Here is a 15339-nt window from a genome sequence, read left to right as displayed (position 1 = left end):
TGCTTTTTTTTTTTCCCCCCCCCAAGACGTTGGAGGTAGGGGGAAACATTATAGGAAAAGGCCTAACCTACATGCGGCGAGCGAAAACTGTTGAATATTTATCTTCCCGAAGTCGAGCAAATTAAATAGACAGGCGAGCTCCGTTGTTAACTCTGAGATATTACGATTTACGTGTGATATAAATAAAAGGTTTTAAAAAGTGGTTAGGCGACCGACCGCTACTCTGAAAAAAGCCTTTTGTAGACATACAGAAAAAGCGAACACACATACACACATACATACATTTTCGCTTTTATATTTATAGATAAAACAAACCTTTACTCAACTCTGATGGCTTTACATCCTTCAAATCTCCAGCGACAACATATCCAGCCAAATGAAGTTTGCTTTGGTAAGAAGCTGGCAATGGAAATGTACTGATTTCTCTTTGGCTCTGCATTTCTCTGCTGAAAATTAAACAGATTTCAAATTAGAAGACAAGTTCATATTTCAGACTCATAGATATTTACTAGCGGGGGTACCCGGTGTTGCCCGGGTGTTTTGAGGTGTGTTTTGAGTGAAACAGAAAGGTACATCCACATGTTGAGTCTGCAATATTTGTTGCAGGAATTTACAGTTAAAAAAACAAAAAAAACAAAACAAATAGACTTTTCTTCTCAAGACATTTTATGAAAATATCAGGCAAATGTTCATATAGTCACATAAAAGTGGTGCAAAATTGTTTACAAACTGTTCATTAAAAGTACAAATTTTAAAAATCGTTTTTACACATAGTTACATCATAAAAATCTATAGTATAAATTTTTGTTGCAGGAGTCTACAGTTGTTAGGTTAGGATAGGTTTGGTTATTTTGTTTCACAGCATAACAACCCTTTTTCGGGTTATTTAATTAACTAGTTATTTTGCAAATAGTATTAAGTTGCACCCAGGTATTTTGTAGAAGGTTTTTTTATTCTTTAAGGTCTGGATTTTATTGTTCCTGCTCCCTGCTCTGCAGAACATGAATGAGTTTTGCAATGGGAGAGGGAAAAAGATTACAATATTAATGTTTGGTACATTCTAAGTTAGGAAACCAGTCAGGATGTGAGGAGAGATAGAAAGAGAAAGGGGAAATGGGAAGAAGTAAAAGGTGGGTTGTTGATTTTGTTTTTGATTTTGCAGAATATAATTAAGTTTTGCAAAAGGAAGTAGAAAAACAAAAAAAGCATCAATGTTAGGTGCATTTCGTGTCAGGAAGCCAATATCTTCAGACAGCCTGATCTGGTAGCACCAAGAGTCTACAGTTGTGTTTTTTTCTTTTAAAAACAAAAATAGACTCCGACTCCTCCTCCTCTAGACATCCGATAAAAATATCAGGCAAATGTTAATAGGGAAACAAAAGTGACGCAAAAAAACAATCTATAGTTATAAATGTGGCGTCTGTTTCTTAGGATGCAGCTGAAAACAAAGCCTTCAACTTTTCTTTTTAATGGCATGTCAGATGGCCAATGAGCTCAAGTAAATGTGTTGTCGTGAAGGATGTGATAAAAGATCCAAGTTACTTTTGAATTATTTACTTCGATTAGTTTGAAAAAAATCAAGGGAGCTAACTCCTCCTTGATTTCATTAAGATTTGGATTTATATCCGAGGGCTCTTTTAAGGATAGATGTTGTTCCCTTTATGGTTGCCAACTGTATTTCGTTACAGGCTGGTCTTCTAGGGATTGTTTCCAAGTATTTAATAAGTTTTGTTGTTGTTTTCTTTATTAGGCCGGTTGCTGCTTTCACAACCGGTATAATGTGCATTTCTTCCAGAGAACATGTTTTTTTTTTAATCATTTTGAGTTTGTCTTTCGTCCAATTTCTTACTAAATTCTTTTTCAGGGCTCTGATCTTTTTAGTTCTTCTTGTCCTGGCAACTTACGAGGAGGAAATGTTGACTTATAGTGAGTTTAAAGTGTTTTTTATTATTATTATTATTACTATTTAATGTATTTATTTGAGTATTATTATATCTGATACGTAATTCCTTAAGTGTATCAATCAAGCAGAAACTTTTGGAAACATAAAAAAAAACAGAAAAGAAAAAGATGCATGCCGGGACTAACCCCCCCCCCCTGCTTCTCTTTTTACCTTTTAAAATGTTTAAAACTCGTTGACATAGAACGATTTATGAGTTTAAATGATGTGAATGAAGCCATTCGAGGTTAGTTCTTGTCCTGGCAACATAAGAGGAGGAAATGTTGGACATCTTGCTAAGATAGTACTTTATTCATTATTTCTGTTAAGATAGTACTTTATTCATTATTTCTGTTAAAGCATGGGCCTCACGACTCCCACTATACCTATTTTTGTCAGTGCTCTGCACAGGGACTCACCCGCAAAACTCCTTGCAACCAACTTCCATAGGGTCAGTGGATATTTTATCCACTTTCTCAACTTATTTATTGAAGACGTTATTTTACTCAGAGCTGCTTTATTGACTGGTTTGAATGACATATCAACCCATCAATGATTATTTTTTGCCAAGAGATCAATTGTGGGGGACAGTGAAATTTATCGTTTTTTATTCTTTGTCTATTTTATTTTTATGTTTTTCTTTTTTATTTTAGCAGTAAAGTGTTTGTTGTTTAGTCTACTGAAAATTGCTTGCAGGTATAGATTTATAAGATGTTTGTACAGTCCAAATTAATCATGTTTTTGGTATTGCTTGATTTCTTTTAGAAAGGACAAAATGTCATCCACACTGACATTTTACAAATAGTTTTATATTAAAAAAAACAAAAACAAAAAAAAACATTGATAAAAGCAAAATCTTTTTCTATTAGAATGCGTTTAACATTTTTTTATGAAGTATTAGCATGCTTTCTGGTTGACCCATGGCTGAGGGAAAATTGAGCATTGTTAATCTGTTACTGATATGTCCCGGAAAAGGATATATTTATTTGAATTAACTGAGTAGGATTCACTACTGTAATCAAGTATTACAAACTTGTGAATCGTTATTTGTAGCCGTAGCTGGTAATATGCTTAAAGTTTAAGCGTATCTTTCAATGTCTCTTTCAAACTGCTATACCCATCCGTATTTATGGCTTACACCAGCGGATTATATTCTTGTGTCGAAGTAACCCGGATGTATTCATATTTATTACGGATACATTTTCTAATTTTATTATTACGTATTGGAAACCAAAATTTTTTATCTTTTAGCATTGAACTTGGCTTTAAAAATGATTTTTTATATCGTCACTTCAACAGTGCTTTTCAACGTAGAAATATTAGATGCATCACTCTTATACATGTATCAACATAAGCTCTACACACACAAAAAATAAGACATTAATAACCATCTTCATTTGAGACTAGGAGAAATACACGGCATGATCAGGTTGGCACACTGGTTCTCGTTAGATCACAGAAGTTACCAGATGGGTGACCAATTTGGAAATACCAGGCGCTGTATGTAGGGGGACGTCGATACTTCCTTGCAAGAACAGCAAAAACCTAACATCATCTTCCCTAACAGGAATATACATGCGACTGAGGACTGCTTGTAAATTTCATATTCCCATGAAATTTCCTTCTTTGGAGCGAGCTGGTTAAACCTGACTAGAGTTAGTGCCATAGTTTAATTTTTTTTAATTTCAGGAGAAACTGGTTGTCACCGGCATATATTGTTATCACTCAACAATTAAGAAATAAAAAAAAGAAAAAATAACAATGTCTATAACTCACTGAAGAAGGCCAGAGTTAGACGAAATATTTGGTTTATATTGTTTTTGTTCGATTAAAAAATAATAAATCTCTGAGTTTTGAATTTAGTTTCCAAATTGATTTCTTATATTTTATTTTCATCATCTTCTATCATATAAAGGGAAAATGTCTGTGTGCATTCGTATGTCTGCTAAAATCTTTTACCATCCACATTAAACAGGCACAAACAGCTATCTCTCAGACACATAATATTGAAAAATTGAAAAAAAATCATCAATTATTTAGTGCAGCAATGCTATTTTGTTGAAGCAGGCGACAGATCAAAATGTTGTTTTTGACGCTGTTTGCAAACCACGCCTGCATGAACCATTATTTCATTCTTTCATTTTAAAAAGCTAAATTTGCAACGTGATAATATCTGTGTCCTTGTGATCCCATTGATAACACGTTTACTTACTAATTTAAGTTGTGCGAGTTCATGCCCAGCATGTGGCATTTTTTTTCTTTTTAAAATAGAGTTGTAGTGTTGTTTTCTTTATCTTTCCACTATGTACTTTAGAGTTAGTGTGTGAATGCTTTTTAGGTAGGTCATGAGTTTTAAGATGTTTGGGAGTGTCACTGAGTTTTACTACCTGCTGATTGGGGCTGTGACAGTTTACGACAGTCAGAGTTGATGAAGGTTGTGAGTTTGACACAGTAAAAGGCAGATCATGGCTTGGACCAAGTAGGGAGAGCTTTGGGAGTTTGAGATGAGCCGACGGCAACTGACAAACACAGTCTCAGCAGAAAGATATAAGCGCTTTTGGTTGTTTATTTTTTCCACTTGCGAATCCCCACTTATCAAGACCCAAAGGCCACTTATCACCAATTATCAAGGCCTGAAGGCCACTTGAGGATAAAGGTTACTGAATGTAAAGTGGAGGGTAGTTTCCCACGATGGTGTCACACACACACAGAGTGCAACTAATATTAAAAGAAGGTGTCAGTGTCCGTGTTTTTTTTAATTGTTTTATTTTGTTTTTTTTATACTTTTAAGTCAGTGTGCCTCTTCAGCAGTTGCCAATATGTGAGAGACAACGATACGGCAAGGACAAGAAGAGAAGATGAAAGAAAAGGCATGCACGACATACAATGTCAGACACTGATTTGCAAGAGAAAATAAATCTTTATCTTATTTATGACTGCTACAGGTTTTCAAAGATAGACTTCGATAAACATATATATGCTGAAATTACATTACCCAGATACTATATTCCAACGTGGATTTTTAACCTAAAATATCCTGATCTATTTTTCTCTTTTTCATAGATTAATGTCTCAACAAGAAAAATGAAGAATATATGTAAGCTTTTTTTTTTTCTTATGTTTTCGAAATATTGAGTTTATTTTACCTTTCAGCTTTTTATAAATATTTTTTCCTCTTTTAGTATATATTCATAACACATCGTTCACTAAACAAATAAACAGATGAGTTCAGTTCAGTACAGTTTACAAACCTGCGTTTTTTTTTTTCTCCTTCAAATTTTTATTACCATCCATTAACAGGTTTTGAAATTTATTTAGCTACAAGTTTCTACTGAAATTTTTTTCAAAGATTTTTCACACACGTCAAGATTTCAAGGTTTTTTTTTTATATACCATATCATACAATAATTTTTTTTTTTTTTTTTGCTTCTGTTGGAAATTTCGATTTCATTTAACCAGATTATTTTTCAGGCCTATTCAAAATTTTAAAAATTTAACATTTTTTAATGATGTTTTTTTTTTTTATCAGTGAAAATGTCCATTCATTTTTTTTTAAATTATTTTACTGTATTTTTGTTTTGTTTTTTTGAGACCCACAGAACAATTTAGCATAAAAACTCCCGTCATTTATTTTAGTGACAATCGTCTTTTGTATAACACGAAAAGAAACTGGAATCTTAGCCAGATGTCCGTCATTCCAGTACTTATAGAAGCAATCAGGTTCATGAGAAAGAATTTCAAAAACAACCTGACAAATATACTCGGAAAACCAAGTGCAAGAAAGATACAAACAATTGCACTTAAAGAAATGGTTAAAATCTTAAGATCTCTCAGTTGTAATGTCTGAGATAGTGGGTGAATGTCTTGCATCCAATAGGATGCCCCATTCCCAGCTAGAACAAAATAAGAAAATTTTTTTAAAAAGCTTTCTTGTGATGTTTGCAACACTATATTCTACACAGTTTGTGATTATTTGGTTCACAAGAGATGCAGTGGGCTGTGAAGAAGATTAATCTATATTAAAAACTATCTCTATAGAAGATGGAACTCTTCATCCAATTAACCCTTTATGACCTGAATTATGATGTAGATGGTGAAAAATATATTTATTGTTAATTTTTGATGGCGGCATACTGAATGTAAGCAATGGACAATTGCAATCTGAAAGTTACCCAGATACCGAACTAATACGTACAAGGCGTGTTTGCATCAATTCCCACTATATTTATGGCATTAATTTATTTATGATTGAACAAATTAGTTCAACCAGGTCACAAAGGATTAAAGATAGAAGACATAATGTCAACGATATTGAAAGAAAAGTCACATGATCTTAAATATAAAAATAAAATGAATATATGTTTTGTGTTGTTACAAAATGTGTAATTAATTTTTTTTACATATGTGTATAATTTGTTATTAGTTTGCTTAGATTGTAAGAAACAGGACAATTTATGATATCAAAACTCTGTTTTCAAAATACTAATTAAATGTTAGGAAGTCATGGTTGGTTGGTTGTTTTGTTTTACGGCATATCAACCCTTTTCAGGTTATTTAATGCTGAATCTGGTGATTTTGAAGAACGATTTTTTAATATAGTATATTTGTTTTTTAAGTCGTATTCTATTTAACCCATAGTTGGGACCCTAACAGGTGCTACCACTCCGGGTCAGAGTGGACCTGGGAGCAATGGCAATTTAAGGGTGGCTCCACACTCCCTAAGGCCTGCAAGCTGGGGCACTCACCATCGGATATAGTTTAAGGTCATATCCAGGACCTAGGAAGTCATTCGATCAATACATGGTTGATAGGTATGTAAAAAGAGACCATAATACGCTTCTGTTATTACATTTGCGATGCCTCCGTTCAGTCTCAAAAGACAATGGATACCCCCTGTAGGGGCAGCTGCGTGTGTAATTGTGAGGCAAGGATTGCACAATCCACAACCACACCTCTCCGTATGGCACTATTTGAGTCCAGTGGCACGAAGAAATCCAGGACGGCTGGAAACAATGCCGAGATAAGCGGAGAGCACATACAGCACCTGGAAGTCCCAAATAGTCACTCATTTAGTACTGACCAGGTTCAACATTGCTTAACTTCGGTGATCCAGCGGGAACCGGTATGTCAATGTTTATGCCATATATTACATTTATTTTGTCCTTTAGTCCTCACATTCCATCAGTAAGGTATCGAACAAAGGGAAAAAATTACTGTTTTCTGGATTGCAATCTATTCATCTAACACTTATCATTGAATAGTTTTGGACCTTGAAGTAATATTTTTTGTTTAGCTCTTTACATTAAGTGGCTTCATGCCTTGTCCAGATCTGTTTCTATTTAAAAAAAAAAAAAAACAATTAAACAAACAGAGCCCTAAGCAACCAAGCATATTCATTTGAGGGATTCTCTAGCAAATGTTGGACAACTGAATATCCTATCTATGCTCCTCCCCCCAACAACACCATGAAGCCCTACTACTACATGTGTACTAGTAGGATACACCTCCCAGGATGGGTATAAGCAATAAAAATAGTGTAAGATAGTCCAGGAACCAACACATTGTAGCTTCCATCGCAAAGTAGACAAAGAATTGAAAATAACTTCAACTTGCCTTTTCTTTGTAACAATGACATTTATTTCTTCATTGTTATGGACATGACGCCACCTACGTGATCGTCTTCTTGAGTGTGCTCGTGAGTATTATCCATGCCTCTCACATGATTTTGAATGTACTCCACATCTCTAATGTGATCATTCTCTTTTTCATAGTCTTTTTTCTTGGTACTTGTACACTTTAATCAAGACATTAAAAAATGAAAATATCGGAAAAAAAGGTTATATTGTACGTATCCATTATGGAACAAAGTTCTCCGAAAAAGAATTTTACTTAATTTGATTGAGTATTTTTTTTTTTCACAGCGGAAAAACACGTTTTTATGACAGCGCGCTGAAGGTAGCTATGTTTGGAATTTTAGAACACACCATGGGGAGATAACTCAGTTTAAAGTTCCAATACCCCCCTCCCCATCTTAAATAATAGCTTTTCTTCTTAAAAATCGAAACATGGCTACCTTTTGATCGGTATCATAACAAATTGTCTTTTCACTGTAAAAAATAAACTACTTGATCAAATTAAGAGAAATTTTTTCCCCGGAGAACTTCATTCCATAACAGATACGTACAATATAACTTCTTTTTTTTTTTTTTTCGATATTTTCATTTTTTAATGTCTTAATTAAACTGTACAAGTACTTTTTCTTTGCCGATGATGTCGTTCCGCACGCATTTGCATACACATATACGTACTAAGTTACAATACCATTAGTTTTAAATTTTAAATGTCTTCTTTTTTTTTTTTTTTAAAGTATGGTACGGTTCGATGTCACCATCCCAAGTGGTAAAGTTTACAAAAAAAAAAAAAATAAATAATAATAATAATGTGCGCACGTTACTCACCCTGTTGTCTAGAAAAGAGTTTTCCAAACTTCAAGACACCATGGTGACCCTAAGCAGGGCAAAGGTTTTTCATGGAACACTAACAAGATAATTTCTAAAATAAATACGAAAAACATTAATTTCAAATTTTAACTTATACTTGTTCATTAGTTGTTCCTGTTCGTGATTTACTATATTTTTGTGTTTACAACCATTTTTTTGTTTTTGATTAATCAAAAAAATTATTGCATTTTTTGTTAATTTCTTTTTTATTTACTTTTTCATGAACCATCCTGAAACTCTTTACACCTGTAGTTATGTACCATATCTATTTCCAGTTAAAAAAGATCAATAATTGAATGTCTTTAGCCATTTTCATATAAAGCATTTAGTCCTCTTTAAGAAAGGCCTTCTGGAGCCTGTCAGCCTCACTCAGGGAGCCCCAGGGCTCCATGAAACCCACTTTGGGAAATCCTGGTCTAGAATATATATATATATACTCCATAATTTCAAATAATAAAGGTTAACAATTTAGGATTTTTATGGAAATTTCAAATTAAAAAAAAAACATCACTAATGTTCACACAATGCTGAAATAATTTTTTTTCTTTTAACTTTCAAACTGAATTATGTAAATTATGGACAATTTGTAAAATTCGTTTTGAATCCAACAAAAACAAAAAAGAGGGGGGGTAACTGATACTAAAAGACATGTAGTTCTAAGATATATCACCTTTGAAATTTACAGACGGATCCCTACTGAGTTTATAATGAAAGTTATAAAATTTGTAGCTGGCAAAAGTTCTCCATAATTGTTTGCTTTCTTCTCTTCACCCACCTCTTGGCAAAAAAAATAAATAATAAATAAATAATAAAAACAAGTCAGCTGCTGTTAACCAGATGTTTAGAAAGCGCCAAGACAGAGTTATCTGCTCCTGCAGAGCACAGGTTAGATTAAGACAGTAACAAAAAAAAAATTAAAAATCAAAAGCAACCCAATGAAAGGACTGTCTACAATATGCACCATTTGTAAATGGTATGGGGTAAGCTAAACAACAGAAGTAGTAATCATCAAAGAGAAAGGTTGGGAAGGTGAAAGAGTGTGGAGGTGAGAGAGTGGATGAACCCCCCCCCCCCGCTCCCCGAGAGAAAAAAGAGAGGGAGAAGGAGCCAACAAGATGATGCCTTTTTTGGTATGTTTTTTCTTTTTTTTTTTATCCTTTATACTTGACAGACTGTGCACTGTTAATGATAGCAATACAGAAAAACAAAGAAACCATCTTCGAAAATAATCTTTTCATTATTTCAAGAAAATACTCATGTCCTATAAACAAGGATATTTTCGCAGATAAATTGAAAAAAAAAAAAGAAATATTTTTTTTTAATTTTAAAATCATTTATCAAAATCAGTTTATTTCTAAACGTTAGTAATAATTTTTTTTTAGTCCTTGGCCTTCGGGTCAAGATCAAAGTGTAGTATCTGTTCTTCAGATGTTGCCCTTCAATTTCTTGTTCTCTGTCAGTGGAGGAGAAATCCTTCACGACTGAGACAATTCTTATTTTTGTTCCTTTTCTCCACATTAAAAAAACGACCCTGGTGTCTAACTCTGTCCCGTGGGGAGGCATTGTAAATAGGAATAATCTAAGAAATCTAATTCTGTCTGTGGAGGAGTACACGTGTCCCTTCCCCATTAGTGGACTTAACACTCTGGCAAATGAAAATGCCCACAACTATTAGTCATAATGCAAAGCCCTTTGTAAAAATGAATCGAGCATTCTTTAGTAGTTGACAGTGAGATTTCATTGAGTTAACATTGAGATTTCACTTACTTATGACTCCTGCCTGAGGGTCGAATGATCAAAATCATCAACTGCAAACAAAAAAATTGAGATCCAAGTTTGTTTAGCCACACTGAAAAGATGTAATACGGCAAAACAGCACATATGTAACCAATAATGTTTGTATAATAAACATACTATTACTTGTGTGTGTGTGTGTATATGTATGTATATATATATATATATATATATATATATATATATATATATATATATATATATATATACACACACACACACAAGTAGTAGTATGTTTATTATACAAACATTATTGCTTACATATGTGCATACATGTTTCAGTGGAATCTCAATTTAGAGAGACCCACCTCATCAGACTTAAAAAAGGAGTAACGCTTTTCGGTCTGATGAGGTGGTCTCTCTAAATTGAGATTCCACTGAAACATGTATGCACATATGTAACCAATAATGTTTGTATAATTAACATACTACATACCTGCTCTGTCCGCCATCGAGCACTCTTTAATAAACATAGGGATTTCAGTGGATCTACATCTAGGAAACCAAAATGTACACCCATATATATATATATATATATATATATATATATATATATATATATATGCTGCCTCCGGTTGCATATTTTTGCTAGGCTGATAGAATGATACTATGATAAACAAACTACATGCATTGATTCCCACGGGAGGGTACTTATGCAGAGAAGGTAGCATGCTAAAATAAGAACGTTATTATTTAGAAACCCAGTCTTAACATGGGGAGGGTGTTTTGCAACTATTCTTTACTTTCACCTAACAATTTAATAAACAAGATACCGTAAAACTTTAATTTAACTTGAAAATACTGTAAAAAAAAAATAGTACATTTTTCTGTATAAGCACCTTGTTTGTAATTTTTTTTTAGTGTTATTTTTAACAGTAGGAAGTAATGACGAAGAGTAGGTATTTACTTCATTCTCACCGAAGGAAGATGTGACACAAGGTCAGAAGGTACAGGAGAGTGTCCCTAAAAGAAGAATACGCTTGCCTTATCTTGGTAGCCCAGTCAGCATTCTGTAGTAGGGGCAATTCAGGAAATAGTAAACAATAAACTTACTCCACTCGAAAGATCGGAGAGTGGACCTCTTAGAATTACCCAGAAACATACTTCAGGCTGACAAGATTATTTACTACTTTAAAATGGTCACGACTTCCAAACTGTGGAGGATGTATCCTTCTTGACTGACATGAATATAACCTACTCAGACTGCGCCAGGTAAGTATAATGACTGAGAGAGGGATATCATGACAAACTAGCATCACGCCCCCCCCCCACACACACACGCCCCCCAAAAGTAGCTGCTAATGAAAAAAAAAGTAGAAGGTAATCTAGAAAGATGGTATCATAAGGAATGACATATACTATAATGCTCACCCCCTCCCTACAAAAAAAAAAAAATAAAAGAGTTGGTAATGTCTGAGAGGAATGTATCATGATGAATGAAAATATACTACATAGAATTAAAATAAACGTTTAAATGTTAATATACTTTAGTATAAAAAAACAAATTTTTTCATTTATCCCTTTTTCTTGGCCTTCAGGCCAGGATCACAGTGTAGTCTCTGTTCTGATGCTACACTTCACCTTTTCTGTCCTCAGTCAATGGAGGAGAAATCCTTCATGACGGAGACAATTTTTTATTTTTGTTCCTCCCCAGAGTTCCCCTTTTTGGGGAGCTGGATTTTCTCCACATTAAAAAACCGACCTTGTGTCTAACTCTGCCCTCGTGGGGAGGCAAATAAATAGGAATATTACAAAACAATGGTAAGTTTCATTGTCCACGTGAAACACCGAAATAAGAATTGGGAGAAAAAAAAATGTAGCCCCATCTTAAAAAACAAAATGGAAGAACAAAAAAAAAACCTTCATAATTTTTTAGTTAAGAAAAAAAAAAGGTTTATAAGCTCGAGTTATCGTTCTTTCTTAGCTAGCCTTTTTCTTGGTTTGTTTTATATTTTACCAACCTCATTTTTATTTTGGCATTTCACGTGTACAATGAAACTTGGCATGACAACAGCAAAATAACATTAAAGACCTGAACTTGTTTGATTTCTTTTTAAATGTGTTTAAGTAAAAAAAAAAAAGGTTATTTATGAGATACTGAAACCTAATTCACTCTAACTAATCTACGTGACTGAAATAGAAATTAACGCCATACAAAAAAAAAAGTATTTTTACATTATTAAAATAATTAAAAAACAAAAAAAAAAACAAAAAAAAACTCTTTTTCTTATTTCAGTCACGAAATTGAACAAAAATAAAAGTCTAGCATGCCAGTTTTATTATTACCATTTATTTATTGAGAGAGGAAAGCAAGAAACGTTGATAACAGGATTTATTAAGAAATGGAAAAAAAATTTTAACAAAAAAAAATTTACAATTTAATCAAACATTTTTGTTCGCCCAAAAGGATAGTATTACTGTAAACGAACATATACTACATCAACTTAGAAAATCGTATCATGCTGAACAAACACAAAGAGGAAGGTAATTCTTGGGAGGACGATCTTATGAAAATAAAACCGATATTAAACTACCCATTCCCATCAAACGGTATTCAGATTAAATCAATTTAAATCGGTATTGTCACAAAAACATTTTTTCATGGTTACTTGGCCTTTTGGCTAAAGATAATAAACAAATGATTTTGGGATTTTAAATAGGACAACCCCTGGAGTAAATGTGGTATTATGGTGATTAAGGATTCTGGCTAGGAATAGTATAGACCAACCTTAAAGAGAGTGAGTGGCAAGAATGACCATGAATGCCACTCCCCACTTTTGAATGGTCTTGTGCCTAATTTGTTTAGACTGTATTATTCTTTCCGAAATAAATAATTTTTTCAAAATGTATCTGTTTATCATGTAATGCTAGTAATTTTAATGAAATTACATTTTTTGAGGGACTTTTGATATTACTAATATATATATATATATATATATAAATTCCACAGCCAAACAACGTCGCAGCCCACAAGAGCCATGAGAGTCAACGAACCGGAAGTCCAAGACTCATGAGTCCTCATGAGGGCGAAACTCGAGTCTTGGACTTCCGGTTCGTTGACTGTCATGGCTCTTGTGGGCTGCAACGTTGTTTGGCTGTGGAATTTATTATTATATACAATCTCTCACATTCTGAAAAAAAAAAAAAATATATATATATATATATATATATATATATATATATATATTTTTTTTTTTTTTTTTTTTTTTTCACATTAATTTATATATTAGTAATGGGACGATTCCAATATTTTTTCCCCGATTCCTATACAATTACGGACTCCTTACTAAATTCCCAATTCCAATACAATTACCGATTCAGATTCTTTATAAGTCTTTAAATATTTTACTCTAGAGTCGTTATTTACTGTAAAAACACATGTTAAATGTGTAGATATTTTCACAAACATAAAAATAGGCTTGTGGGAGGGGGGACGGGTGTATAAATTTTAGTTTTACTGGTAGTTTAAAACTAATAAATATTTATCATTACTACCAGCAGTGGAAGATTTTGCTTAAAAGAAAATCAAATAAAAACAATTAAAAAGAATTGTTCTGGTATTGGAAAATAGGCACAATTTTTTCCAATTCCGATTCTCTTAAAAATTCCGATTCCCAATTAATCGTCCCAACATTAATATACATAGAAAATTATGATAAATATTAAGCATATACTAGTAGGACCTGTGTTTTGGCGTTGCCTGAAAAAGTTGAGGAATATTAAGAAACTTTTGCTCCCACCCCTGAACTCCCAGATAACCATAAGTCAAAATGCAGCATAAACAACTTAAAAGTTGGACAGAGTTGTAGCGGCAGAATTTGAATACAGTAACATCAGTGTTGTTGATCAGGTGTAGAGCTTAGAGAAAAATAAGTAAAAAGTAAAAAAAAAATACCTTTTTCTTTGCCGGTGATGTTTACATTTTTTTTTAAATAGAATTTTAAAAAAATGTTATAGTTTTTAATTTTTATTTCAATAAATATTCAATAAATATAAACAAATAATTTTTTTTTTTTTAATTAATTTTAAATCTTAAGTTTCGATAAAAATTTCCATTCTCAAAACAAATAATTTTTTTCCATTTTTTTTTCTTTTTGATTGTTTTTCTTGCTTTAGGCATATCTGCTTTTTTTTTCTGGGAGACAATCGTCTGATCATAGTGACAGGTTGTTTTAAATATTTGTGTTAATATATGCACGCTGTCTCGTGTTTTGAATATGAAAGAACGAATCTCAATTTTTTAAACATTGTTATATATAGAATATTTGAAAACCAAAATAAACAGTGTGATTGTTTATATGCCTTGACAGGGGGGTGGGGGGGAAGAGGAAAAAAAAAATTTTTTTTAATGTCTAATTTGGAGAATGAAAATTTTTTCCCAAAATTTAAGGTTTAAAATAAATTTATTTATTTAAAAAAAGAATTTCACATTGTTTAATTTGGTTGTCAAATTTCTTAAATATTCAAATACATAACAACATTGAAAAAAAAATGTTGCTATTGCTTCTAAAAAAATAATTTAAAGTTACATATAGGTGTGGAGTGCAGAAATCCAGATATTTATCAAGATAAACGTTAAATAAAAATAAATCCTTTAATGAGCTATTTAAAAGAGAAAATTGTACTTTTACAGTTTAATCAAGACATTAAAAAATGAAAATATCGAAAAAAAAAAAGAAGGTTATATTGTACGTATTCGTTATGGAGTGAAGTTCTCCGGAAAAAAAAATTTCACTTAATTTCATCAAGTAGTTTTTATTTTACAGCGGAAAAACAATTTGTTATGATACCGAGCAAAAGGTTCGATTTTTAGGAATAAAAGCCAGTAATAAAGATGGGGAGGGAGTGTCAGCGCTTTAGCTGGAGTTATCTCCCCGTGGCGTGTTCAACAAATTTCATAATGGCTGACTTCAACGTGCTCTCATAAAAACGTGTTTTTCTGCTGTAAAAAAAAAAAAAATAAAATAAAACTACTTGATCAAATTAAATGAAATTTTTTTTCAGAGATCTCCAGTCCAAAACGGATACGTACAATATAACCTTTTTTTGATATTTTCATTTTTGAATGTCTTGATTAAACTGTACAAGTACCGAGAAAATAATATA

At 32.5% G+C, this 15339-nt stretch overlaps 1 protein-coding gene across 4 annotated transcripts in view; it reads right to left on the bottom strand.

Annotated features, from left to right (window-relative positions):
- LOC145297623 (DNA repair protein RAD51 homolog 3-like) overlaps positions 1-15339 on the bottom strand; it is a 75722-nt gene that overhangs the window by 28760 nt on the left and 31623 nt on the right. For 3 of the 4 annotated variants that reach the window (XM_080143708.1, XM_080143736.1, XM_080143729.1), the window contains exon 2: positions 316-446. In XM_080143708.1, coding sequence (XP_079999834.1) covers positions 316-446 — 131 coding nt within the window. Of the gene's footprint in view, positions 1-315; positions 447-8397; positions 8492-15339 lie in introns of all 4 variants that reach the window. The other variant, XM_080143717.1, reaches the window with a different exon arrangement.

Source organism: Euprymna scolopes, chromosome 2, assembly GCF_053919585.1.
Source record: "Euprymna scolopes isolate OS-2025 chromosome 2, ASM5391958v1, whole genome shotgun sequence".
Classification (NCBI taxonomy): Eukaryota; Metazoa; Mollusca; class Cephalopoda; order Sepiida; family Sepiolidae; genus Euprymna; species Euprymna scolopes.
Note: the sequence above shows the minus strand (reverse complement) of the source record. Positions and strands in the feature narration are given on the sequence as shown.